General features: G+C 42.7%; 1 protein-coding gene across 3 annotated transcripts in view; it reads right to left on the bottom strand.

The window, feature by feature from the left end:
- Positions 1–360: 360 nt before the first annotated feature.
- Positions 361–25,501, bottom strand: part of LOC148026464 (Transcriptional coactivator/pterin dehydratase) — a 104,936-nt gene continuing 79,795 nt past the window's right edge. For all 3 annotated transcript variants that reach the window (XM_087690458.1, XM_087690459.1, XM_087690457.1), the window contains one exon: positions 361–742. In XM_087690458.1, the coding sequence (XP_087546584.1) occupies positions 639–742 (104 nt within the window). In that variant the 3' untranslated portion in view covers positions 361–638. The remainder of the gene's footprint in view (positions 743–25,501) is intronic.

The following is a 25,501-nucleotide window of genomic DNA, read 5'->3' as shown; positions in this document are numbered from 1 at the left end:
GGAATGTTATCACTTTACATGTATATAGCACAAGCGTCCCTCCCTCACAACATTTATGCATGACACCATCTTCACATTAACAACACACCACACATTGCCTTCAAAGGAAACTAGCAAGGCCTGTAGCATGGTTATCCATGTAGATGCAAAGCCCTCCGCATATCCACGATTATCGCTAAGCATGCATATTGCCTTTTGCTAGTTTTAGCCAAGTTGGTGACACCTCTATACATCCATTGATAGTACTAAATATAACTGCAGTACTAATGACCCCTCCACTGCCTTATCAAACAAAATATGATTGAGCAAGCTTTGTATTAGCTTCAATGAAGCCAAAAAAAGCCGAGCTAGGAGGCACAAGAACAGAGAAGAAGGTGGTCTAGTATTAGCAGCTCATGGCTTTGTGAAGGTACAAAAAACCAACAAAACTGGCTCAGCAGGCCATGGACACTTTTCAGGGTATGCAAGCTATGAGCTTGAATGGCGTTTGCAAGCACGTACACAAATTTCATGATTTTATTTTCGTTTCCCCATACGTCTTGAACTTCACCAAGTCATGAAAAACCTAGTTACCTTGAAAACTACTCATGCTCGTGTACACAAGCTATGTACACAGACTTTTCAAGTCCTTAATCCTCTTAAGTTTGTGAGGTTCCACCAGTTGCCCTCTTCCTCAAGAGGGCTTGCACATCGAGCTCGCTTATCTTTGCAGCAAGGATAAAATCGTTCTCTGTCAAACCACCTGGAAAACGGGGGAAAAGAAATCAAGGTAACTGAAATCCAGATAATGTTACTTGTATGCAAAAGTAAGCAATTGCATGAAACAACAAGAAAACCCAAATAAAGCCAAGACATTTGAAGTTTTTAGTCTCTTCCTCATCTTGCTTGGATTGTCACTATTCAGTCGAGGTTCAAGGGTGGACTTAGGGTCATTCTTCCAAATTGCCGAAGTAGAGTCCTGCTTGTGAAGCTCATCATTAGAGGCCTTCTTCACATGAGGAATCATTGAGGAAGTTGTTACTCTCAAGATTGGAGGAGATTAGACCTAAGTGAGTGGTCTCCAGCAGCCAGGTTTAGGTGGATATTTCATCAAACTAGAGCTAGAGACTTGGAAGCCAAGTGTTTGGGGCTCTGAGGTCAGGATTGCAACAGCCATCATCAGACCATGGAGGTCAGATTCTAACTGCCTATTCTTAGATGTTTCTCAGATTGCTGAAGACAGGATAAGGCAGCGTTTCCTCCTCAATAATCAGATTAGGATTATATGGAGGCATAAATCAAGGTAAAGGCCTCATCTCTCATAAGGGAGAAAAAATCTTCAGTATGAGAGATTTTCTTCAGAGGTTGCTAGCAAAGTCATAGAGTGGTTAGCCTTCACAAACAAGTTTTAAAGTGAGAGATTACAGACTCGAAGGAGGTGATTTGATGATCCATTGTATTCAGCGCGGATTTTTGGGAGAGGATAGATTTTGACATTTGGCAAACTTGGGTGGGTCTGTTCTCTAAAGGAGATTTTGTACTAATTGTAGACATTCACAACCAAGGATCCTTGGATCTCTTTGTCATATTATAGAGTACGAGAACCAAGCCTAGGTCTCTTCCTCTTGGAGCTCTAGAGGGGGGGAATAGCACTACTATAAGATGGGAGACCAGCTCACCCACAGGGACCTACACAGAGAGTAGTGGCAGACTTTTTCCATAGATTAGGCCCTACAAATACTATTGGTCCTGCAGGGACAAAGCCACCCTGCCAAACAACCTTATTCCATGCACCAGAGCCACACCAAATAGAGCTATCTCACTCCACCAAGCATCACAACTCCATCTACAAGGAACACAACTAAGGAGACTGCACCAAAATCGGATCAGAGCCATCATTGCAAGACACCAAAGACCCACCACCGAGCACATCAATCAAGCGGTTAGGGATTGCATCATAGCTGACATTGTGCAAAGAGCTTGAGATTAGCTAGTCTCCACATCTTACATATATAGATCCAAATGTACACTGCAGCTTCCTATAGTCTCCACCACAATTCCTTAAAACATTAGTGTTAGATTGGGATTTCTCTATCATTCTACCAATCAGACGATATTAGACATGCATACACTCTAGCATTGTCTCATTGTACACTTATTCTCAGCATAGGCCACTTATTGTACTTTTATTGTTACCTCCACTTTACTAGTGAGATGACATTAGATGTGGTTGTACTTTGGATTGTCTTATAGCCACATTGGCCTTGTGTAGAGATTAACGTGTCTTTTTTTTTCTTTCTTTGTAAGTTATTATTGCTTTCTTACGAGTGTCCAATTGAGATTTGAACTCAACGATCTCTTTGTCTTTGGTTGCTACGCATATGTTCAATTGAGAGAGAGAGAGAAATGAAATGATTTATTAACGTCTACAAGAGGCCAAAATGACCTATGAAATGCAGGCTGTAATGATGATGTGGCAGAAAGGCGACAGCTGCTAACTGCAAAATGTAGGGGGGGCTAAGACATCGGACGAAGGGTGCTCGATGACCTTCCAAGGCCTAGAAATATAGATAGAATTACAATAAACTTATCTTTTTCTTTGATTTTTTTTTTTTGAAGTGTTAACCAATAGTTTTCATCCTATTGAGTAATCTATGCCCCTATTGGGGAATAAAAGGGATAGTTAGACCCAACACCACTAAAAATGGACAAACTATCCTGGCCACATGTGGGTGTTGAAGAGGAAGAAAGTTATGGGGATATGTGATGAAAGCAAGGAATGGAGACCACCATGGGAGTTGTTGTGAATATGGTGGATCCACATCCAACCACTCTCTGACTAAAAAGGGATAAATGCACAAAGATGCATATTTACAAGAATAGAATGTTGTACATGGGGTAATGCAAAGGGCAATGCAAGTCATCGTACTCATACAAAATGCTATGCAACAGTGCCACTTGGACAATGCTCTCATAGGGAGATTATTTAGCTGCCCAAGTGCTCTTTTAAAATCATGGTCATCCTAATGATGCAAATGATGATACAGTAATACAAAGAATAAAATGTCAATGAAGCATTCCGTAATGAAAATCTTGTCACCATCAAGAGAATAAGACCGTTTCCAACAAGTATTGAAGAATTGGACTAGCTTGGTTAGGATATTTGCAAAATTATTTGATGATCGCACAAACTCTAGGCGGATGGTGACTAGGTCAACCTACTCTCTTGTAAAGTGATAGTACATGACAATGTGCCTCATCCACTAACTAATGATGGGGTTACCAACTAGTGTAAAGAAAAAATACCCTAACACAAAAGCATAAACAAAAACCGTACGACAAAGCACAAACTGATAAAAAGAACACAGTTAGGGTTAGGGTTAGAGTAACTCAGAGACAATGAACACAGTGAATAAATGAAATAATACGACTACTAATAATACGATGCTCGTGCAGCAAACACACTATGCAGTGAATGAATACAAAACCTCGGACTCCTGTATCTCTAGGATCAGGGCAAGGGTAATGAGCTGGAGAGTGTGTCGTACTCCGAACAGATCCCGAATTGTAGCAAGGCAGCCTCCGGATGTGGAACACCAATAAACGCAACAATGAGAAGCTGGATTTGATGCAGACAGCAGTGAGGAGAAAGAAAGACTAAAAACGGAGCCTGCAGGAGAGAGAAAGACTAAAAATGCAGGCAGGACAGTCTGCAGGAGAGAGAAAGACTAAAAACGGAGCCTGTAGGAGAGAAAAACTGAAAACGCAGGCAGGACAACCTGCATGAGAGAGAAAGATTGAAAACGGAGCCTGCAAGAGAGAAAGACTGAAAACGCAGACAAGACAGCTTGCAGGAGGGAGAAATACTAAAAACGCAGGCACGACAGCCTGTAGGAGAGAGAAAGATTGCAGTGACTGCAGATAGGAGAGAGAAAACTGTCAGGGTGGCAGCTAGAGCCTGCAAACGCAGCAGTTTGCTGGCATGGCAGGCTGTACGACGGTAGTGCAAATAAACAGCAGTCAGTTGCCAAGCAGAAACAACAACAATCAGCGTGTGGAGGACTAAAAGCAAGCGCCAGACTGTAGGGAACAGTGATGGACAGCAAGGGCTGAGATGTCCTCCGTGACCAGGGTGTGGGTAGCAAGCTGGTAACACCTGAAACCTGCAAAAACGAGATTGTAAAAGAGTGAAGAGCTAGCTGCAAATTTATAGAAAATTAGGGTTTTAGATCCTCTCCCACTTAACTTTCTCGATCCACTCCCCGTTTCAGGGTTTTGGCTAAAATAAGCCTAAAATAAGTATGTTTTGGGACTGTTTAAGTGGCTAAGTGTATTTCTTAACACAACAACTAGTGCAATAGCACCCTCGTTATTGCAGAAGATGATAGTTGATATCATGCATAGAAAATATAGTGCCACTAGCTAGCCTCTCAAGTACACAACCTTTGTGATGCCTTTGAAGAGTACTTGATACGTTGCCTTAATAGTGGAAGTTGACACTATCTCCTCCTTACGGCTTCATGATGAAATGGGAGCCATACCCAAAGAGTAAATGTAGCTACCATAGCAATGCCAAATGTTAGGATCACCTATCCAGTCGAAATCAATATAACCTTGTAAATCCAAACCATGACCATAAGTCAGTCTATAAGAATAGGTATATTGAACAAAATACACGCAAACAAGTAGTCCAATGTGACATTTTAGGTTAGGTGCATTGAAATACTTACTAAGCAAAGACATTGAATAAGCTAAATCTAGCCTAGTGTGACTCAACCAGAGTAATTCCCCTACAACACATCTATGTGTGTGCTTATCACAGTGCAAACCATGGAAATCCTTAGCTATTTTGACATGGGAGACGTGGCCACAAGTCGTGTCTGATCAATGTAAACTTGTTCAACTATTGAAGTGTATACTTCTACTAAGAAACAAAAATAGAATCCCTAGATCATACTATCTCCATCCCTAAAAAATAACACATCTGATTGAGTTCAATTATCTCAATGGTAGAGCTAAGTTGTGCCTTAATATCTACAATGGTAGTAGAATCTGAGCTTGTAATAAGTAAATCATCTATCTGTAGAAGAATATAGTTGAGCCCCTCTGAAGTAGATTGGATGTATAAGTTTAGGTTGTAAGGGATAGAATGGAAGCAATGAGTTCATAGAAACTCATCTATCCTATGGAACTGTGATCGTAGTGCTTGCTTCAGTCCATAAAGACTTTTTCGCAAACAAAAGACCTTATCTTTACGGTTTGCAAGAGAAAATCCTCGAGGCTACTCCACATAGACTTCCTTCTCTAGGTTACCATTCAAAAGATACTTTTGAGGTCCATCTCATAAATTAGGCGACTGTGGTGAGTGGCTAATGCAACTAATGAAGGGGAGAGTGCGCAATGGAGTGCAAGGTTAAGGCGTGTTGAAGAGCAGAGTTGAGAGAGTGAATGCAGAGATAGGTCAGGTTAGACATGAATCTACTAACAACTCCCACTACATGGGCAATGTCAGAACGAGTTGTAACCATGACATACATCAAAGATCCACAGGTTGATGCATAAGGTATACCCTTCATGGCACTAGCAATTGCATCATCCTTAGGGCAATCAGCTTTGCTAAGCTTTGTATGTGGCAGTAAAGGCATACCAAGAGGCTTAGCATCAGCCATATTAAACCTGTCAAGTACTTTGCTGATATATTTGTCCTGTGAGAGAGACAATAAATGTTGCCCTCTGTCTCTTTTAATGCGCATGGCCAAAATGTGTTTAGCTGCTCCCAAATCTTTCATGGAGAAGGCTGAACTTAGCTGCCTTTTAAGAGCATTCAAAGTACTCTTATGCTATCCTGCAATCAGCATGTCATCCACATATAAACCCAGCACAATTAAGGCTGCCATCATCAGCCTTGTTAGTATATAAGCAGTGATCTGCATGGCTGCGTTTAAATCCATGGCTGAGCATAAAGGTATCAAATTTCTTGTACCATTGTCTAGGGGCTTGTTTTACCCTATATAAGATGCGTTTCAACTTACAAACCAAATGCTCTTTTCTTGGAATAATAAATCCTTATGGCTGCTTCATGTACAACTCTTCATCCAAGTCACCATGAAGAAAAGCAGTCTTCACATCCATCTGATCTAACTCTAAATCCAAGGATGCAGTGAAAGCAAACAAAACACGAAGCGTAGTCATCTTTACCATTGGTGAAAAGACTCTTAGAAGTCTATGCCTTCCTTCTGCGTATAGCCCTTAGCAACCAACCGTGCCTTGTACTTGGGCTTCCCATCAATACATTTCACTTTGTAAACCCATTTATTAGGAATAGCTTTCCTATCCTTGGCCAAAGGTACAAGCTCCCATGTGTTATTTACATATAGAGACTTCATCTCTTCCTACATAGCAAGCTCCCACTTTCTCTTGTTTTCACCTGGCTGTGCCTCTTTAAATGTTAGAGGCTCACCCTCATCAATCAACAAAATGCAATCCAAAGATGGCTGAAACCTCTGTGGTTGCCTTCCGACACGCGTCGACCTTCTTACCCAATGATCTGTATTATCAAGCAATGGGCCTACATCCTGAGGAATGTGCACACCATCACCAAGTAGCTAATTTTCAGCATTTTCTTGCTGATGTGATCTATTTTCAGCATGTTCTTCTTGCTGTCCTATTTCATCCCGTCCATCTATTTGCTGTTCACAATCTTCTAGGTGTAGCACAATAGATTGCTACTCATTTTCAGCATCAAAAGGGACAAAACTTTCAGCTAATGGCTAGCTGTTCATGCTGAAATTTGACCTTCTTTTTGTCAAGATCACCATGTGAAGCATTTTTCAGCAACTTTGCCTCATTAAATACATCTTGGCTACGTACTATCTTCCTGCCCTGAGGAAGACAAACTCTATAACCCATCTCTCCCTTGTCTCCATATCCCATGAAGACGCCCTTGATGGATTTCATGTCTAGTTCGGTCCTCTGTTCTACAGGTACATGCACAAAGGCATCACAACCAAAGATACATAAATGGTCATATAAAGCAAGTTTGCCAGACCCAAACTCTTCAAGAATGCCATTTTCCAATGCACGATTGGAAGAGCGATTGCATACATGAACTGCAGTTTTAAGAGCCTCCCCCCAAAACTACTGCGGGAGATTAGTTGTGGACAGTATGCATCTGACTCTCTCACAAACTGTGAGATTAAATCTTTCAGCCATGCCATTTGATGCAAGATTATAAGGGGCTATCAACTCCCTCTTAATGCCATGCATCTCACAAAACTCGTTAAATTCATTTGAGACATACTCACCCCCATTATTTGTTCTTATGGCTTTCAACTTAAGCCCTTTTTGTGTGGTAATAAAAGCATGAAACTTTTTAAAAACATCCAACACTTTCTTTTTGCTCTTAAGTACACACACCCATGACTTTCTACTGAAATCATCAATGAAAGTAACAAAGTAGCGCGCACCTCCATATGAATTAACAGGTATAGTGCACACATGAGAGTATACTAAGTCAAGAGCATTAGACTTCTTAACGACACCAGAGTAATAAGGAGGCTTCACTTGTTTTCCATATAAGTAATCATTACAAAATTCGAGACAAGAGCCTTTTACATCAAATCTTCCTAAAGAGGAGAGAACCGAAGGCCTTTCTAGCTCATATGACCAAGTCTTTTGTGCCAAAACTCCATCTGTGAATGGACTTTAACCATAGCCAAGAACTTGCTAGGTAATGCTTTACAATGCAAGTAATATAAAGTCCCCCTTTTGTCGCCTTTAACAATCAGCATAGAGCCCTTATGGACCTTCCAAGATCCACCACCAAATGTAGTAAAATACCCTTAGCATCAAGCTGCCCAACTGATAGTAGACTCTTCTTTATGCCAAATACAAATTTGAAATCCTACAAAATCAACTCTTGGCCATTTTTAAGAGCCAAGTGAATGGTGCCAACACTCTCACCTGTATAGTTATTACCCAAGTAAACCTTGCCTAGGCAACCTGCAATGTATTCAGAAAATGACTCCAAAGAGGGGGTAACATGAAAAGAGGTACTGTTGTCCACTGTCCATGATTGTGATAGCCCATCATGAGCTGAGAGTAAGGCATCAATTACCTCTTTTTGGTGATGTGCATATCACCTGTTGCTGCCATAATATCTGTATCATTACATGAGGCTACAACAAGTATCTCTTCAGTGTCAAGAAGCTCTTCAATGACCATACTAGATGCAACATTTGCCTTTGCAACTTCTTTTGAGGAAGTGTTGTCATCATCCTTCTTTTTCTTACCCTGTCGTTTCTTTCTTCTTGCACTTTCTTGAAGTACCGGCAATCGGGCTTTTTATGCCCTTTACACCCACATTGATAGCATGTGACATCTTGTTGTTTGCCCTTGCTTTTGCTTTTGCTTTTCCCTTTACTGACTGCATTACCCCTCTTTTGAGACCTGCCTCTTACATGGTAAGCTGAGCCACTGCTTTCACCACTAGACTTTCCTATGATTTCTTCATTAAGGATTGAACCTCTAACACCATCAAAAGTCAAGGCGGGGTTGTTGCTAAGTGACACAACCAAAGATTTCTAGCTGTTAGACAAAGTCATCAATAAGAAAATAGCTTTCAATTTATCATCGAAAGCTGCCAAACCAGAGTCTTGCAACTGACTCAAAACTCCTATGAAAGCACTCAAATGCTCAAATGCTGGCTTAGACTCATCCAATTCCATGTTCATAAGTTTACGCATAAGATGCATTTGATTCACAGGAGTTGTATTTTGATAAGTTTATGCATAAGACGCTTGATGTTTGTAAATACATCATCAGACACTACCATCTTAATGTATGCAATAGCCTTCTTATTGAGTCTAGCCCAATCCACATCTGTCATAGCTGCAGGCTTAGTCTGAGAGCATCTTGACAGTCCTTGAGAAACAAAATGCCTTGCATCCTATCCTTCCACAAGTCAAAGCTAGTGTCATCAAACCTCTTGATTTCAAAGAGGGATTTAGTGTCATTGCTGCTAGAAGCATTTGCAGCCATTTTTCAGCAATAAACCAGAAATTCAATGCTGCAATTTATGACAGCAAAAAATGAGCTGAATGTTCAGTTGATTTCAGCCCAATTTTTCAACAAATAATAGCAAGATTCAGTCCAAGTACATGTACAGCAGTAGAACGAATGACTTTCAGCAGTATGACTGCAATTTCAGCATACATTAAATGCATACATCATTGCCAAGTAACTCCCACTTCAGCAATGTCACCAAAAATACATCTGCACCAATCCCAGATCTGCAGATGATCATTAAGACTGCTGCAACATGAATAATCAACAATACATCAACTCAATGGGAGCTGTCCAACATGTGTACCACACACATATGTGTTCGTATCATCTTCTGATACCCAAAACACCAAGAAATCTCTGCAATTTCTCCAAAATCGCACAAGCGGGAGATAAAAAAATGCTCAAATCACTCTACTTATAACCACAAGATTTCTTCAGCAATATTCCCAAATGCATTTTAAGTATTAACTTTGCCAAAATCCATAGATGTCAGCAAAAGCCCCAAAATTTCACTGACCGATCTACTCTGATTGCATTAATACATGTTCCCGAAAGCATTAGACGGGCAAAATTAGCAAAATTTCACAAAATTTTGCAAAAGCCCCAAATTTCTCGAGTCCAATTGTGCACCAATGTCAACCAATCTGACTCAACTGAACAAAATTTCACCAGTACAGCAAAAGCCCCAATTTTATGGGTCCAATGTTGAGAAATTTCACTCGAATGGCGAAATCCCCAATTCAAATGCGCACAATGTCTGCAATTTCTGATGCAAATGCCTCAATTTTTCATGAGCAACACTCAATCTGAAAAGACCCAAATTTTCGGGCATAAATATGCACAAATCTGAACTTTGTGCTTGCGCACGCAAACCCCTGTTGAGCCAAGGGGAAATTCCAAGAGAATTTTGAAGAAAAAAAACGAATTTGTGGCCCAAAAAAGATGAAGTGACGAGGTTTGTTGACCTGCCAGTCACGTCGTCTGCCCGATCGCCGTCCCGTGATGGTCGCATTGATTCCTGGTCGCTAGCATGTCGCACTTGGTTCGTGTGATGCAAGAACCCCGTCGTCGACCTATCTGTTTGACTCGTGACATCTGATTTTGCTGGCGCTTGGTTGTCATGTGTAGCGGTTGGTGCCCGTGTGCACAGTAAGTCGTGGTTGCTGATTTGTAATGTCGCGCAGAATACGAAGTCCATTGCTACTCCCCACTGGTCCACTCTGGTAGCACTGGAACTACCGCCTGGTTCTGCTAGACTGCTACTCGTCTCCTATCTGCTGACGGTCACAAGCTACCTTCAACCTCGGGAAGCATGCACTCTGGCTCTGATACCAGTTTGAAGGGGAGAATGCGCAATGGAGTGCAAGGTCAAGGCGTGTTGAAGAGCAGAGTTGAGAGAGTGAACCCAGAGATACGTATACCGTTTGTGTGATGGTACACAAAGAATAAAAGAATGTATTTATATGTTAGGGTACATTAAGGGCGTGTTTACACCCATAAGTCTATTTACACGGAGATAAAGAGACTTTACACCCAACAACTAACAAGTGGAATGATATCAACAACATTCCGTCTATGAAGGTCTCCTCATAATCTATGCCATGCTTCAATTGAAAAGCTTCGAAAAGCTTGCAATACAAGGAGAGCCTTATATTTATCCAAAGTTCCATCAACTTTCATTTTGACCCTAAAGATCCACCTAGTCCCAATGCCCTTGTGTCTTGGACAATCCACCAAATCCAAGTTCCATTCCGAACAATACTCTCAAGCTCCATTACCATGGCCTCATGCCACTAGGGATTCTTTAGATTCTACTGCTCAGAATACGCTATCTAATCTGTTGCAAAGACAAACGCAAATCATGCAATAGATGCCAATCGAGTAGGTCTTCTTGAGTCCTTTGGAATGGAATCTAATGGAAGGATTCCCGAACCTCACATAGTATACTAGTATCAACGAGGTAACGGGCCTCTAAGAGAAGGCTTGAGAGCAGAAGACTTTACAGGTGGATAACGAGTGGGTAGTAGACTCAGCTCAAATGGCACTATTTCGATGTCTTAGGCTAAGGATTCAGCTCAAAGGCAGTGCAGTGGGTTGTACTATATCCCTTTGGGTAAATTATCATTTCATCTAAGGATTGAACAAGCAACAAACTTTCGCCTCAAAGGGGTATCCTATAAACTTTGGATAAATCATCATTTCATCCAAGGATCGAACAAGCAATAAACTTTCACCTCAAAGGAGTATCCTATAAAAATCAAGAGATCAGCTTGAGGATCGAGCTTTCCTATCTTATTATCGAGTGTATATGTGTAGGCACAAAACCGAAGACTCTAAAGGGGGAGATGACAGACTGAGTACCAAAGAATACCTTGAAGGGCGTCTTCTAAGGCATCGCTCTAGTCGAGCGCTAGTTAAGGATGTATCCTCAATCCATAGGCGCTCAAGGAGCTCTGTTGCAAACTCCATTCTAGGACGGGGAGTTCGTAGAGATGATCTCGTGAGAGGAGATGTGCTCATGCAAGAGCTCAGAAAACTCCTGGGAGGTAAACTCACCACCACTATTACTTCTCATAGATCGTATATGAGGACCAATCTAATTTTGTACAAGGCACACCCATGTAGAGAAATATGTAAAGATGTCACATATCTACTTTAAGAAGTACATCTACATGTATCTTGAATAGTTATCCACACTTGAAAAGAAGTACAACACGCCATTAAGGGCAGTAGTGGATACTAGCCCACAAAGATCAACATAATATTGAGCTAAAATAAGCATTACATGTTGAATTAGCAACTTAAACTGCCCCAAGATGCTTAATTAGTGAAAATCCTAAAATGGTGCACCCTTTGAGAAAGTTTTAAAACAATACGTAATATGAGGTCTTGAAACTCTCAATAAATAGGTAGGCTATCCTCCATTCAAAAAAAGTTATTTTTTGTAGGTTTCCGACTCTCTAGCTTTACCGCCCACACCCTGTTCACGGAGGACATTTCAACTGAAGCTGCATGTTGGTGTCTACATCCATCACATGCCTGTTTCCAACCTCCATCATGCAATCTACATCAATTTCTGATGTGTTTGCTGATCAACCACATCGTCTACAGCTCGTGACCTACTTAACTACTATATTTGTGATCTGCAAAGCTGTTGTTCAAACTGCCATGTCATCATGCCTATGTTTATCAACCACATCATCTATAGCTCATGACCTGCTGAACTCCTCCATTTCTTATCTACAATTGTTGTTGTTGGGTGTAAATGCCCTTTGCTACTCCCGTATATAAATTTACTTGTACATGTGATTGCACCCTTGCAAATGTAAGTATACCGTACCCTAAGTATAAATACATTCTTTTATTCTTTGTGTGTACCACACTGGTATACACCCAACTTGAGTGTCCACTCTCTCTACACTCTCTACTGCTACACACGCCACCTGGGCACTCCCGCTCCCCTTCAAACTAGTATCAAAGCCCCGACAAAGGTGTATGTGATTCCTAAGGCCTGTACGGGTTAGCTTCTATGTGCATGCGCAAGGAGATCGGCAAGTTGTCACTTCTTTGAGTAGACGACAATGTCTTCAATAGGCATGACCAATCGGCAGTAATTGGTTGTTTATGCAAAATAGAGACCCAGAAATTGCAAACATTGTGTGCATTTGCCTTAGAAATTTTGCTCAACTAAGCCAATTTCACTAAAATTTGTGCACATTTGGACCCTGAAATTTGGGGTTTTTGCAGAATTTGTGAAATTTCTGCAGCATTTGCCCATATTTGACACTTGGGACAATGTATTAATGCAATTGGGGCAGATTTATTGTACAAATTTTGGGCCTTTTCGCATCGCTGATACATTTTGAGCTGATTTGTGCTTTGATAGTGAAATTACAATAGATTCACTACTAAATGGGAGAAATTTGGACTTGGGATGTATCAAATGTTGTAAAAGGGCAACTTCTCTTGGTACATGTATTGCTAAATGCTCATTGTGTAGTGAAACAATGGCACATACAACACTTGGGTTATTGCATTTGGGCATTATGGTGATGTATTATTAAAGTGCGAGCAATCTTTTATGCATATGTATCAGATTAGGTTGATGTATATGTTGTAATCAGCCCTTCGGACTGAAATTATAGTAAAATATGTGCTTCTTGGGCACTTTTTGGAAGTGCAAGTTTGCATACTTGCTGTTATATTCAGAACCTTGCTATTGGCTGAAAGTATTCAGCGTTTTATAACAGTTTTTATTGTTGTAAATGGTTGGCAATGCATCTACATCTAACACAGAATCTTTATGAGATTCGCAAATTTGATGACAATGGCCTTGATCTTTGGAAAGATTGTATGCAGGGTATACTTTTTCTAAAGGATTGTGATGACGCTTTGACAGAACATAAACCTGTTGCTTTGTCAGATGAGGATTGGGCTAAAATGAATAAGAAAGCCATCACTTATGTCAAAATGGCGCTTACAAATGATAGCTTGGTTGATATCAAGGGACTCACCACTGTCTATGCAGTTTGGGAGAAACTCACGGCTATGTATGAGATTACAACTCCTATCAATCAGGTCCATCTCATGAGAAATTTGGTCAACTTGAAGCTTGATGAGTCTATGCCCACCTCAGAGCATTTAAATGCTTTCGCTGGTATTTTGAGTCAATTATAAGATGCAGGCTTGCTTGCTTTTGATCCTAAGCTAAGGGCTATCTTCTTGCTCATGACTTTGCCAGATTCACGAGAAGCCTTGGTTGTGTCATTGAGCAACAACCCCAACTTGACATCTAATGGTGTGCATGGTTCTATTCTCAATGAGGAGATTAGATACAAGGCAAGTGGGGAAAACAATGGATCAACCTACAATGTAAGAGGACGAACTGAAAAGAGGTCAGATGCTGTAAATAAGCACAAAAATCGCAGCAAAAGCAAGGAGAAATAGAAAGATATCACTTGCTATCAGTGTGAATGCAAATGGCATAAAAAGCTTAATTGCAGGTATTATAAAAGGGAGCAAGAACACGAGAAGCAAGCTAATGCAAAAGGCAAAAAGAATGAGAAGGATGGCAACTCTAGCCCTAAAGAAAGAAAGAAGGCAAATGTGGTGTCTAATGTTGTTATTGAGGAGATAGAAGAAAATAAAGATGTTGATTTGCTAGTTGCATCTTCAGATCCACATGCTATGACAGTGGAAGACATGTATATCACTAAAAGGGATGTGATGGATGCCTTGTTGTCTACTCATGATGGTTTGTCACAATCATGGAACAGTGGTGCTTCATTTCATGTCACTCCATCTTTGGAGTGTTTTTCTTCTTATGCAGCAAGTAACCTTGGGAAAGTTTACCTAGGGAACAACAATGCATGTGATATTTAAGAAGTAGGCACCATACACTTGGCTCTTGAAAATGGCTAGAAATTGATTCTTCATGATGTTAGGTATATACCTAGCATTAAGAAGAGCTTGCTTTTTGTTGAGTAATTAGTCAAGGGTTACTTCACTACCTTTAGTGGTGGAATGTGGAAAATACAAAAAGGATTCATGCTAGTCAATAGAACCGCTAAAAAGGAAACTCTACATTATTTTCACTGCAAGAAGATACTTCTTGGAAAGTTTGTTGCACTTGTAGAAGTGTTGCCACACATGGAGTTATGGCACAAGCGCCTTGGACGTATGAACCAAAAGGGTTTACAAGCACTTTCTTCACTTGACCAAGTTCATGTGAAAAACTTAAAGCTTGACTTTTGTGATGACTGTGTTTTGGGAAAACATGTACAGAGTTAATACTCTCATGGAGCCTCTAGGAAGGTATGTATTTTGGATTTAGTCCATTCTAATGTATGTACCATGCCAATAGAAACTCATAGTGGTTTCCATTATTTTGTGCTTTTTATTTATGACCATTCTAAAAAGCTATGGGTTTACTTGCTTAAGCAGAGAAGTGAGGGATTGGATGCTTTTAAAAGGTTTTATGCATTTGTTAGTACTCAAAAGGGTTTAAAATTAAAATGCATATAAACAGACAATGGGGAAAAGTATGTATCTAAAGAATTTAATAACTTTTGTGATGTCAATGGGATTAAACAGGAGCTTACAGCTCCTTATAATCAATCATCTAATGATGTGGCTGAGCGAATGAATCGCACTTTATGTGAGAAGATTTGATGCATGTTGTCCACAACTAATCTCCTACAATCGTTTTGGGGAGAGGCACTTAAAAGCGCGATGCATATTTGCAACCAATCTCCACATCGTGCACTTGAAAGTGACACCCCTGAACAAGTTTGGTTTAGCAAACTTGCTTCATATGACTACTTAAGGGTCTTTGGCTGCAATTGTTATGTACGGGGTGGCATTATAAAAAAACCAACTTGTTGTCTTTGTTGCACCCTATGATGGTCATACAGTTAGATCCGCTAGTATGTTGCATCATTTAGCCTACACCTATAGGCCTTGATATAGGCTATCTTCCACCCAAGTCTTGGCCCAAATGGCTACACCTATCTCCTACGGTGGCAAACAAACCAGGGTTGTCTAAAACCCTAACATAGGAAGCCATAGCCACTTCTTCTCAAGCTTCTTTTTCACTTCAATTTTTCACTCTATTCAGCTCAGGGAACCCTATCTGTTGATAGTTAAAGAGGGCAACCCATACTCACCTCCCCATCCGGTTAGGATGAAAGCTCACATCACTCGATTGTTTGTCGATGAAGATCGCATCATCAGTTGTTGAAGAGGCGTACCCAGGGAGGTAGCCACCAAATCGAACATTTTATTGGACAGGAACATGTCGTCTGCTAGAGGACGGGTAGTCACTTTGCAGAGAGACCCAGGACACAGCGTACCAAGGGAGGCAGCTTCGGAATTGGATCCGAAGGATATCAATCAATGAATCCACTTTCTGGACTGCTGGGTGTTACCACCTTTTCCACAGCTAGCTTCCCGCCCAAGGGTGTTTACCACCTTTTCTTGGAACGAGTGTGTGGCCAAAAGTAGCCCTCCTCTTCTTCTTCTTCTTCTTCTTCTTCTTGCTTGCTTGAGCTTGTGCCTGAGAGAGGAAGTGTGAGAGTGTGAGGGAGTGAGTGTGTGAGGGTGAGGGACCGTGGGGTGGAGAAGCTCTCCATCTTCTCCTCTCTTATTCTCTTCTCTTCTCTTGTCTTGTCTTGCTCGCGGCAATGGAGCTTGAGTGGAGCTTGAGGATGGAGCTTGCTTGAAGCTTGCACTTGGATCGTGGAGCTACCGGGGTGCGCGGGAGGGGAGGTAACTCGAACGGCATGGAGGTAAGCTCACTACACCCGTAGATATGGATGGCGCGTCGGCTATGTGAGAGGTAGCCCTTAGTGCTCGGCTTGGAACGCTTGAATCAATAAGCAGTCCGTGGGTCTTGGCGGTTGAGTGAAAGCTTCCACATTTTGGTTCCGTTGCCGGGACAAACGGATTCAAGCCTTGAGCGCTTGCACGCTTCGAATCGAGCATTGGAGTAGGGTTTCCCCCGAACCGGTGCTTGAGATAGATAGAAAGCGAGGGGGTTGAAGATGATATTCGATCTCCTTGGCAAGTAGGTTTGTTGTTTTTCTTGAGATTTATGTTGTGAGATGGAGTAGTGTAGGTATTTACTTTGTGATTTGGATGCATTAGAGTAGGAGAAAACAAAGAAAAACAAAGAAAATAAGCATTAGGGTTACTGTTGTAAAACAGGGCAGAAACAGGGCAAGAATCGTGCAAAAGTGGTAAAAAAAACTTACTTGTGATGCCTAAGATCGGTAAGTGAGTTATTGGGGGTGCCAATACCATACCCGGAAGAGGGTATAAGAGCCAGAAGTGGCAAGAAAGGTCACAGTGTGCATTGCAGGGTTTCAGGAGAGCAGGAGAGAAGAGGAAAACTTAGCGAGGAACTCCACTTCAATCTTGGCATCAGGGAGATCTTTGGCTAGCCCAGGTAATTCTACACCTCCCCCTACAGTAGTAGGACCAATATGGAGTTGCTCGACAAGGGGGAAGACCCCCAGCGCCTTACACGACGAATTTTGCGAGTTTCGGAGAAAAAACACGCGCGGCATTTGTCGCATCTGAGTCACGTCAACTCTGGTCCGAGGCTCAGACTCGGCCCTCAGACCACCTGGTCCACTCGGCCAAATCCTAGTCGGCCTCGGACCGTCCGAGGAAAAACCCGTCCGAGACTCAAATTCGGCCCTCGGCCCAAGTACCTCGGCCCGGCCGAGTGACCCCGTCCGAATTCGTCTGAATCGTCCGAACTTAGCCCTCGGCCCATGCGCCTCGGCCCATCCGAGTGACCCACTCGGACCCTGCAATTCGGACTTGTTAGGCCGAATTTAGATTTTCTCAAATTTCAACCTGAAGACAGTGAAATTAACCGAGAAACCATATAGAGCCGAAACCATACCATAGATCCATTACCGAACTGAAACTGAGAGTAAGTTCAAATTTGGCTATAAACGGTCCTCCAAATTGTGCATGGCTTTTACCGTAACAGCCCTGCGGGCCGGGGGGGGACTGCCCCCCCTCGAACCCCCGCAGAGGGGGGCTCTACCCCCTCCGCACCTTCCTCGAGTAGGTTGGAGAGACAACGCATGCTGTGACAAGTCCTTCAAATTGGACCCTAGTGTAGCAATGGCTCCACACAAGCATGGAGCCTCACTTGCAATAGAGCAACCAAAACCCCATTCCCGAACAGAGAGAAACAAAGACCCTAGAACATCAATGGGCCAATCTAGCCATCAAGGGTAAAAAGGCCACACCACGAGAACACAAAGACATTGTGTTCAAACCGTGTCTAGTCAGAGCAAAATGCAACTTCAGCAAGCTACAAATGCAAGGATGACTAGACACGACACTCTTGACGAGAGATGTACCTTGAATAGCACTGCACTGACGATCCAAGACGGCAATGGAGAATCCACATCTGGTCGTGCAGTAGAGAACTCAAGGGCATTTGTCAGAAGGCTTAAATTTACAAGCCAAGACCCGGAAGATGAAGACATAGTACCACCTGCTCATCTTAGGGTCAAACTCACAGCGAAAAAAGAGCATACTACTGATGCTCTAATTGATGAAGGAGCTGATTTTAATATCTTAACCTATGAATCATGGACCCTACTAGGCGAACCAGAGCTCACACTGACTGATGTAACTCTTAATCCTTACGGGGAACACCCACAAGCACTTCTAGGGAAGTGCAGAATCCTTGTAACAATTGAAACAGAAAGCTTGCCACTCCTGTTCTATGTTCCTCCCAATAGCAAGAATGGTGGAAAGGAAATCCTCCTAGAAAGGCCCTTCAAAAAGGCTACCAAGTGTGAGACGGACTACGTAGCTCAGAGGATACACTTGACACTACCGGGTGTGAGGATAGTCACGACCTTTAGCAAGGGTGACCTCAGCAAACCTCGAGGGAAAGGCAAGGAAGGTGCTGACGTAACAGTCAAGCCCGTTAACGAGAGCAAGGACTTGTTGGAAGAGTTAATACAAGCACAAGTCGAACAACGAGAGCCAATGAGTGAGGCCATGCCTGAACCAAGAAGGTCAAGAGACAATGCCAAGGACAGGCTTTGGACCTACAAATATCGTAGAAGACCCCAAAAGAAGGCCAAGCCTTATAGACGCAAGCATCAATGGAGAGCTAGCACAACGCCACGATGGATATCCAAGGAGTGGCTTCGGGCTCAAGGGTATTATGCAGGCAACCGATGGATTTGGGTGCCAAAACCCCTTGCTAAACCTCCGTGGTCAACTGAAGGCCAGATCGTATCAAGAGCAAAGAAGCATAGGAGGAGATCTAAGCGAAAAACCAAGTCTCGAGTCAACAACAGTGGAGTGACCGAGCCCCTCATAGTCGAAATCAAGAAACCAAACGGGACCAATCGGAGGGTAGATCTTCGGCCTAGCATGCTTGACAAGCAAATGCCAGATGTAATCGGTGAGAATACGCAAAAGCCGCTAGTGCCCAAGGAGCTTTTGATTCCCCAAGAGGATAGCAAGCATCATAGGCACAACATTGCTCAGGGCAAGGTTAAATGCTCAACAAAACAAATAGCACAATCATCTAACAACCACGAGCAAATCTCCAAGCCAGTGTCAAAGCCACTTAGGAGTCCTAAGTCTCTTGCACCCTCTTCCCCTACACGGACACAGGAAGCACAACACTCGTTAGGTGCGGCTATTCAATCCCAGTCTCGATCTACATCGAAGCTTCCAAATGTCCAAGAGGTAGGATACGACACCATCTGTGGCTCTCCGCCCAAGGATATGCCTATGCAACCTAAGATGGCTAGCTCAACTGATACTCGGCCTACACAAGGGAATGCTCTAAGAGCAACGACCACTTCTAATTGCCCTAAGGACTTGACACCGCAACCCACCAAGGATAGCCAGCCCACTAAACTAGCTGCTACTACTTCCAATCAGGAATCACAGCAGTCACAGCCCTTAGCCGTGACAAGACCCCTTGCGGACGGTGTCCTTAGTAGTTTGCCTATGGAAGAGGTGTCGCAACCAACTTCCTTGAAAACTCCAGCACTTTCAGAGTGCCTAAAGCCTAGGCTGGAGGAGTTAACCTCAAGGGAATTGGCTGAAGAGCTAGACTCTCCGAAAAGGGAGGTAATTGTGCTCTCACAACCTAGCAAGGCTATTCAGCAGGCCACGGCCATGTCCCGTAAGGACACACTAGAGGAAGAGAATGCTGAGGCCCAACCAAGCACATCAACGGTTAATCTAGTTCAGGGTCCTGAGTCGTTGATCGATGCACCTTCATTGACCAAGAAAAAGAGGAGAAAACAACGAAGGCAACACCAATCACAGGTGGTTGTGGACCCCAAGAGCATTGAGACCAAGAGCGATGTAGAACTAGAGGAATAAAGCATCAAGTCCATCTACCAATGAACCCGTTAATGCCTCTCCTAATAGCGGTGAACCCTCAGACACACCCGTGTGCTCTAAAGAACCAAAGCAACCGTTGCCATCAACAGTTGCTTGCAACATTCTATCCACTGACAATAGAACTCGCATTGACCAATCAAGAGTGGATACAACATCATCACAACAGGGTGACAAATTTATACCAGTCACATCCAAGAAGAACCATGACAAAATAGCAGCAAAACCTCAGGAGAAACCTGAGAACCCCAAGAGCATAAGTAATCGTAGCGTTGACCAATCTTGCTCATCTAGGCCTGAGCCCCCAACCATGCTAAAGCCTAAGGAAACTCTTAGAACTTTGCATGAGATAGCAACCGAGCAAGCCCTCGTTGAACATAGAAGTGTCACAGAATGCTTAACTGAGTTGGATGCTAAGCTCAAAGTGGTCGCACATGTCTACGTCCTTGCGGAAACTCTTAGAACTTTGCATGAGATAGCAACCGAGCAAGCCCTCGTTGAATATAGAAGTGTCACAGAATGCTTAACTGAGTTGGATGCTAAGCTCAAAGTGGTCGCACATGTCTACGTCCTTGCGGACATGGGCAGAATCTCCAAGGAGCAGCTCGGAGATTACTTGACCTTTCCTCTATCATGGGAAGAACAAGAACATCTTAACGAGCACTACGACAGGCTCTTGCATGAACGCATGCGACTCATCTCTGACGAGGAGGCTGACGAACTGCGCTTAACCGTCATGTTCAATGAAATGCTCTGCTGACCAAATCTTGTAGACATAGAGCAACTAAAGCGACTGTCAGCAGGCCAGAGTCAATTTGAGGAGCGTTGGTGCGAAATCCGCGTTGTAATGGCCGAAATAGGGGCTCATATCATGACGGTCTCAAAAGAGCGATTGGCCAAATGGCGGTCTCAAAGAGACCCAACCTATGTGGCACCAACTTCCCTTCGAGTGCTGACTGCCATTCGGGGTATGGACTTAGGTGGAACTAGCCAAGAGAACGCTCTGTTTGATAAGGTTCTCACTGAGGAGGAGTTACATATAGCCAGTAGACTCGGACAAGGTTCCATGCTACTCGATGTGGCAAAATATCTATCGGTACAACCCCGAGTTCTACACTTGGTTCTTATCCTCGTGAAGTGACATGGATTCATAAATATGTATATAAATAAACACTGCCTTTTGTGTCACCGTGTATAAACAATGTCAACACACACAAGCAATGATAGTTAAGCGCAGGGAGAAGAGTTGGATCAGATAAACTAAGCTCCTCAAGTCCTCCTCTCATCACGCATTTAAAAGCCGAGTGACCATCCCCACCTCCAAGTGAAGGGCATGCAACCCACATTGCCGCCATAGGAAGCCTTGACCAACAACTCTGATGGTGGAGACAGGGCGTAGTCCCTTCCAATACACCTTCTTCCCTTTTTTGGCCTATCCTTTCGAGGATGTGCCCGGTCCCACTCCACGACAACTAGTCCACACAACTTAGAATAAGACAATGCCTACTAATGGTTGGAGGCAAAACGAATATCATCATGGGGGCCATCCCTCTACAACAAACACCGCATGCCTCACCCCTCCCCTTTTTGTCATATGCGCTTGATAAACCACACTAAAATCCCTTCCATGCAAACAGTTGTATCCTATATCCAGGTCTAACCCTTGGATTGGATCTTGCAGGCTTCCTTTTTTGACGAAACACATGGAGAACCATGGACATCTAGCATGCGCAGACGCTCTTCACAAACGACGGGAGCATGTGGCACGCGCCCCTCCACCGGAGCGCTATGTGCCCACTCTCAAGAGGTATGCCAAGAAGCGAGGCCCTAAGCGACACTGTCCAGGAGGAAGACCGAAGAATTCTCGAGTCAAAAAAGTCGAGACTCAAAATGCGCATCAGGTGGCAATACTAGTGGCACAAACCCCCAACTCACGCTCGAGCACCAGATGCTCAAGGGCAGAAAGGGCAGCTCGGGAAAGGAAAGAATTTAATGAATTGTTTAAAGACATTCTGGAAACGGTAGCGGCCCGGGACTACACCATTCATGTCCCGGCCGACATGTTCCTTGCCCAACCCCACGGGAGCCCTACACCAGCAGAGCCCCAATCACCCGGCCACCCAGACTCGCCCCGCCTCGTACAAATAAAGTAGCCCCATGTTGTATAAAGGGCGTATCAAATGCTACCTGGCCGTCACTTTTTGTCTTTAAATGGTTAAGTATGGCATGTTCCCGAATTGTACGAACTTTTCATATCTGCGTTTAATATATTTCACGTCTTTAGCAAGAGATAAAGCTAATCCAGCGCAGGTGATAAGTATCTAAGTCAACACCATAGAATTCAGAGAAGTGATGCCTCCTTGCATTGCACTGGTTTATTATAAATGCGACATATACCATGCATGTACTCTCATGAAGCGACAAGTGGATATAGGATGAGACAGGTCTTTGGGCGAAAGTGTTCAACGCCTGATCACCGCAAAACCATCAACCCCACGAAGAGCCGCGACAAAGCCACGCTGCCGACCGCCCACATCACATGGTCCAAAGCACATTCATGGGTCACGCTCCCTTTCTGGGTCAAGCTCTATAGTTGATTCACGGCAGTCATTACCTCAATCGTACCAACATCGCGTGTATCGCAAGGAAGTTGCAATATCTCAAGTGTGTCTCTCCATCTCAACAACGACTTCTCTAATAACAAGGCTAGGGCACAATCATCATTGTACTATCCATTTCCTGAGCCTTCGAAGCTTGACATTTTCCAACCCATTAAAAGGCTAATAGCCTCAACATATTGTAATGGTTGTACTCAGGCAAAAAAAAAAAAAAAAAAAAGAATGAAAAGATAAGAAGCACCCACGATCACAGCACAGCACCTAGGGGTCCTCAAATTAGGTACGTCCGATGACCTTGATTGACTGGTTCCGTCCCTAGTCCCCTAGCCCCTTAGCATCACCCACAATTGTTCAGGGCACATCAAGGGCAGGACACACTTGGGGAGCTTGTCTCGCCTATGGTTAGACCTGTCACCCTGACCCACTTGCACAATTCTCTCTTGCACTCTGCCTTAGTACCATTGCAGCCAGTGGTGATAAGCACCGCACGATTGGCCATGAATAGTACACCGTACTCATCAAGCAAGTCCAAAAATTTCCAGCTACGGAAAGTGCAGTGTCCATGTATTCAATTATGCTACGTCGTGCAGTCACAATGAAAAGGATGTCTCATATACCTTCACGTGGACTTTTTCTCCACATGGACAACTTTGCTTCATCCACGCATTGTTATGAGAAACTAGCCCGCGGTCTTCTAACTACGTAATATCTAAGTATGCACAAGCACTCACATAATATCTGCACCGAAGTATATCCACAGTTTGGGTCCTCAAGTGCAGGACAATACTCTAGGCTTGCTTAGAGTTCGACCTGTCTCCCAAACTAATCAAAATATGTCTTGTGCACAATAGTCTTGGCGGTTGAGCGAAAGCTCCCACAATGATATTCTAATTTTTTCTAAGACCATCCAGGATCACATTCAACATTTGCAACAATTTGCTGAAGCAGTTGAAGAAGCAGCCATGGTACTCTCTCCAACCAAATCTATCATGTTCACCATCTCTATAGAATTTTTGGGCTTATAGATCCATCATGGAATCATCAAATTGCAAGACCATGTCTTACAAAAGGTATTGGAGTTTCCCTCGAAGCTAACTTCGGTAAAATATCTACAACTATTATTGGGTTGCTTAAAGTGGCTTAACTTAGCAACTCCTAACTTAGTCCTTTACACAAAAGATATTTACCTCTTATTACGAAAAGATCACTTCCATTGGAAACCCTTGCACACCGTGGCCCTCCAACAAATCCAAAACCTAATCAATAACCTTCCTCCACTTCATCTACTTACAAAATTACATTTTAATCCTTTTCATCGATACCTCTAATTATGGCCGGGGTGCTATTTTGTGTAAAAAAGACAAAAGCATAATACCTCCAAAATTATACATTTGCCGTTATGCTTCACGTATCTTTAACAAAACACAACTAAATTATCCATCATATCAAACAGAAAATCTAGCCATAATTAAAGTTATTAAAGCCTTCCGAATATTTGTAGAATTTGTCCCTTTCACCATCTATATAGATCTAGAACATGTTCCTAGCTATGTCACCAAGAAGGCACCTAGTGAGATTGACAACAAAAGGCTCCTTCGGTGGTCTCTCTTCTTTGATACGCTAGATGTCACTTTTCAGTACGTCCCTGGCTAATAAAATCTTTTGGCATATCTTTTATCACGCCAATCACCATAATCAAATCACTTTTCTTTTGTAAAGATTTCCATGTGCACTTATAGCATGTATAATCCATCTGGCAACAACCCAAAAGATGCCCACTAAAGCCTACTCATGTACATCAATGATTGCTTTCACACATTCTTTGCCTATATAAGGAGCCCTCTCGCTCCATTGTAAACAATGGCCTCTAGCAATCCCCTAGTCTTCAGCTCCCCTCAAGCCTTGTACTCTCCACTCTACCTTGTATCAACACACTTAGCCTTAACTGGCCTTATTGACAAAATAGATCATCTAGTCACTGTATGTGATTATGTGCTACAGCTCTGTCAAATCCTTGTAAAGGTTAAACGGCCGCTACCTTCTTCATCTATAACTGATTCCTCTATTTCTACTTCTCCTCAAATGGTAATCTTCTCCCCAATTCCAAATTAGAATATTTTTTCCACTAAAAAGATTACAAAAAGGTTAGGGATCTCATTTTCCTTCACTTGCTCCTAGTTTTCTTAATGTGCATTGCACTTCACATTCTCAGGATAAAGATAAAGCAATAGCTGAAGACGATGATGAAGATCCTTATGATCCTGACTCTATTTTTCATGAGCTTCAATAGATTTACTGCCCTAGCTTGAAGACCCTTTTTGCTAACTCCAGTGACATTGGTCCAAGTAATGACACTCTTTGGAAACCCTATGGTCTTTATCAAGATCCTCTACAACCTGCCCAGCTAGCCCTTGATCTTGCAGAATACTTAGATCTCTTATTTCTAAATTGGTCTGAATAGGATTATAAGATTGCTTTTGGTGAGATTGATGAATATGTATTTGAGAAAATCCGCAGACAACAAGTTGCCAATAAAGTCTTGGATCAAATGCCCTTATGCATTGATCCCAAACAAAAAAGTAACGACGATCTTACCAAGGTTGTGCACAATAGATATATTTCTAGAGTTATGGAAGAAGAGATTGACCAAAATCATCCTACTCACTCTGACTCTCTTTCAACATGGTACTATATGGATCAAACTGCTTTCCAACAACGTGTTGCTTATACTCTCTCTTCTTCGGATGATGATGGCGATAGTATAGTGGATGACAATTTTGTGCCAATCAATTCTCATAGATCCTCATCATCAATAGATATTCCTCATGAAAGTTTGAATGCTCACATTATGTCTTCTCTCGACTCTAGTCTCCAAGAGTCCTCCAATCTAGGTTTTAATATGATGAATCATGAATGCTACCTCCACTTTGAAGTCTGCT

The sequence above is a fragment of the Lygodium microphyllum genome, chromosome 13, assembly GCF_053477565.2.
Source record: "Lygodium microphyllum isolate KBCC chromosome 13, Lygodium_microphyllum_v1.1.10, whole genome shotgun sequence".
NCBI classification, from domain to species: Eukaryota; Viridiplantae; Streptophyta; class Polypodiopsida; order Schizaeales; family Lygodiaceae; genus Lygodium; species Lygodium microphyllum.
The sequence above is the reverse complement of the archived record's forward strand: the minus strand, read 5'-3'. Positions and strand labels throughout refer to the sequence as shown.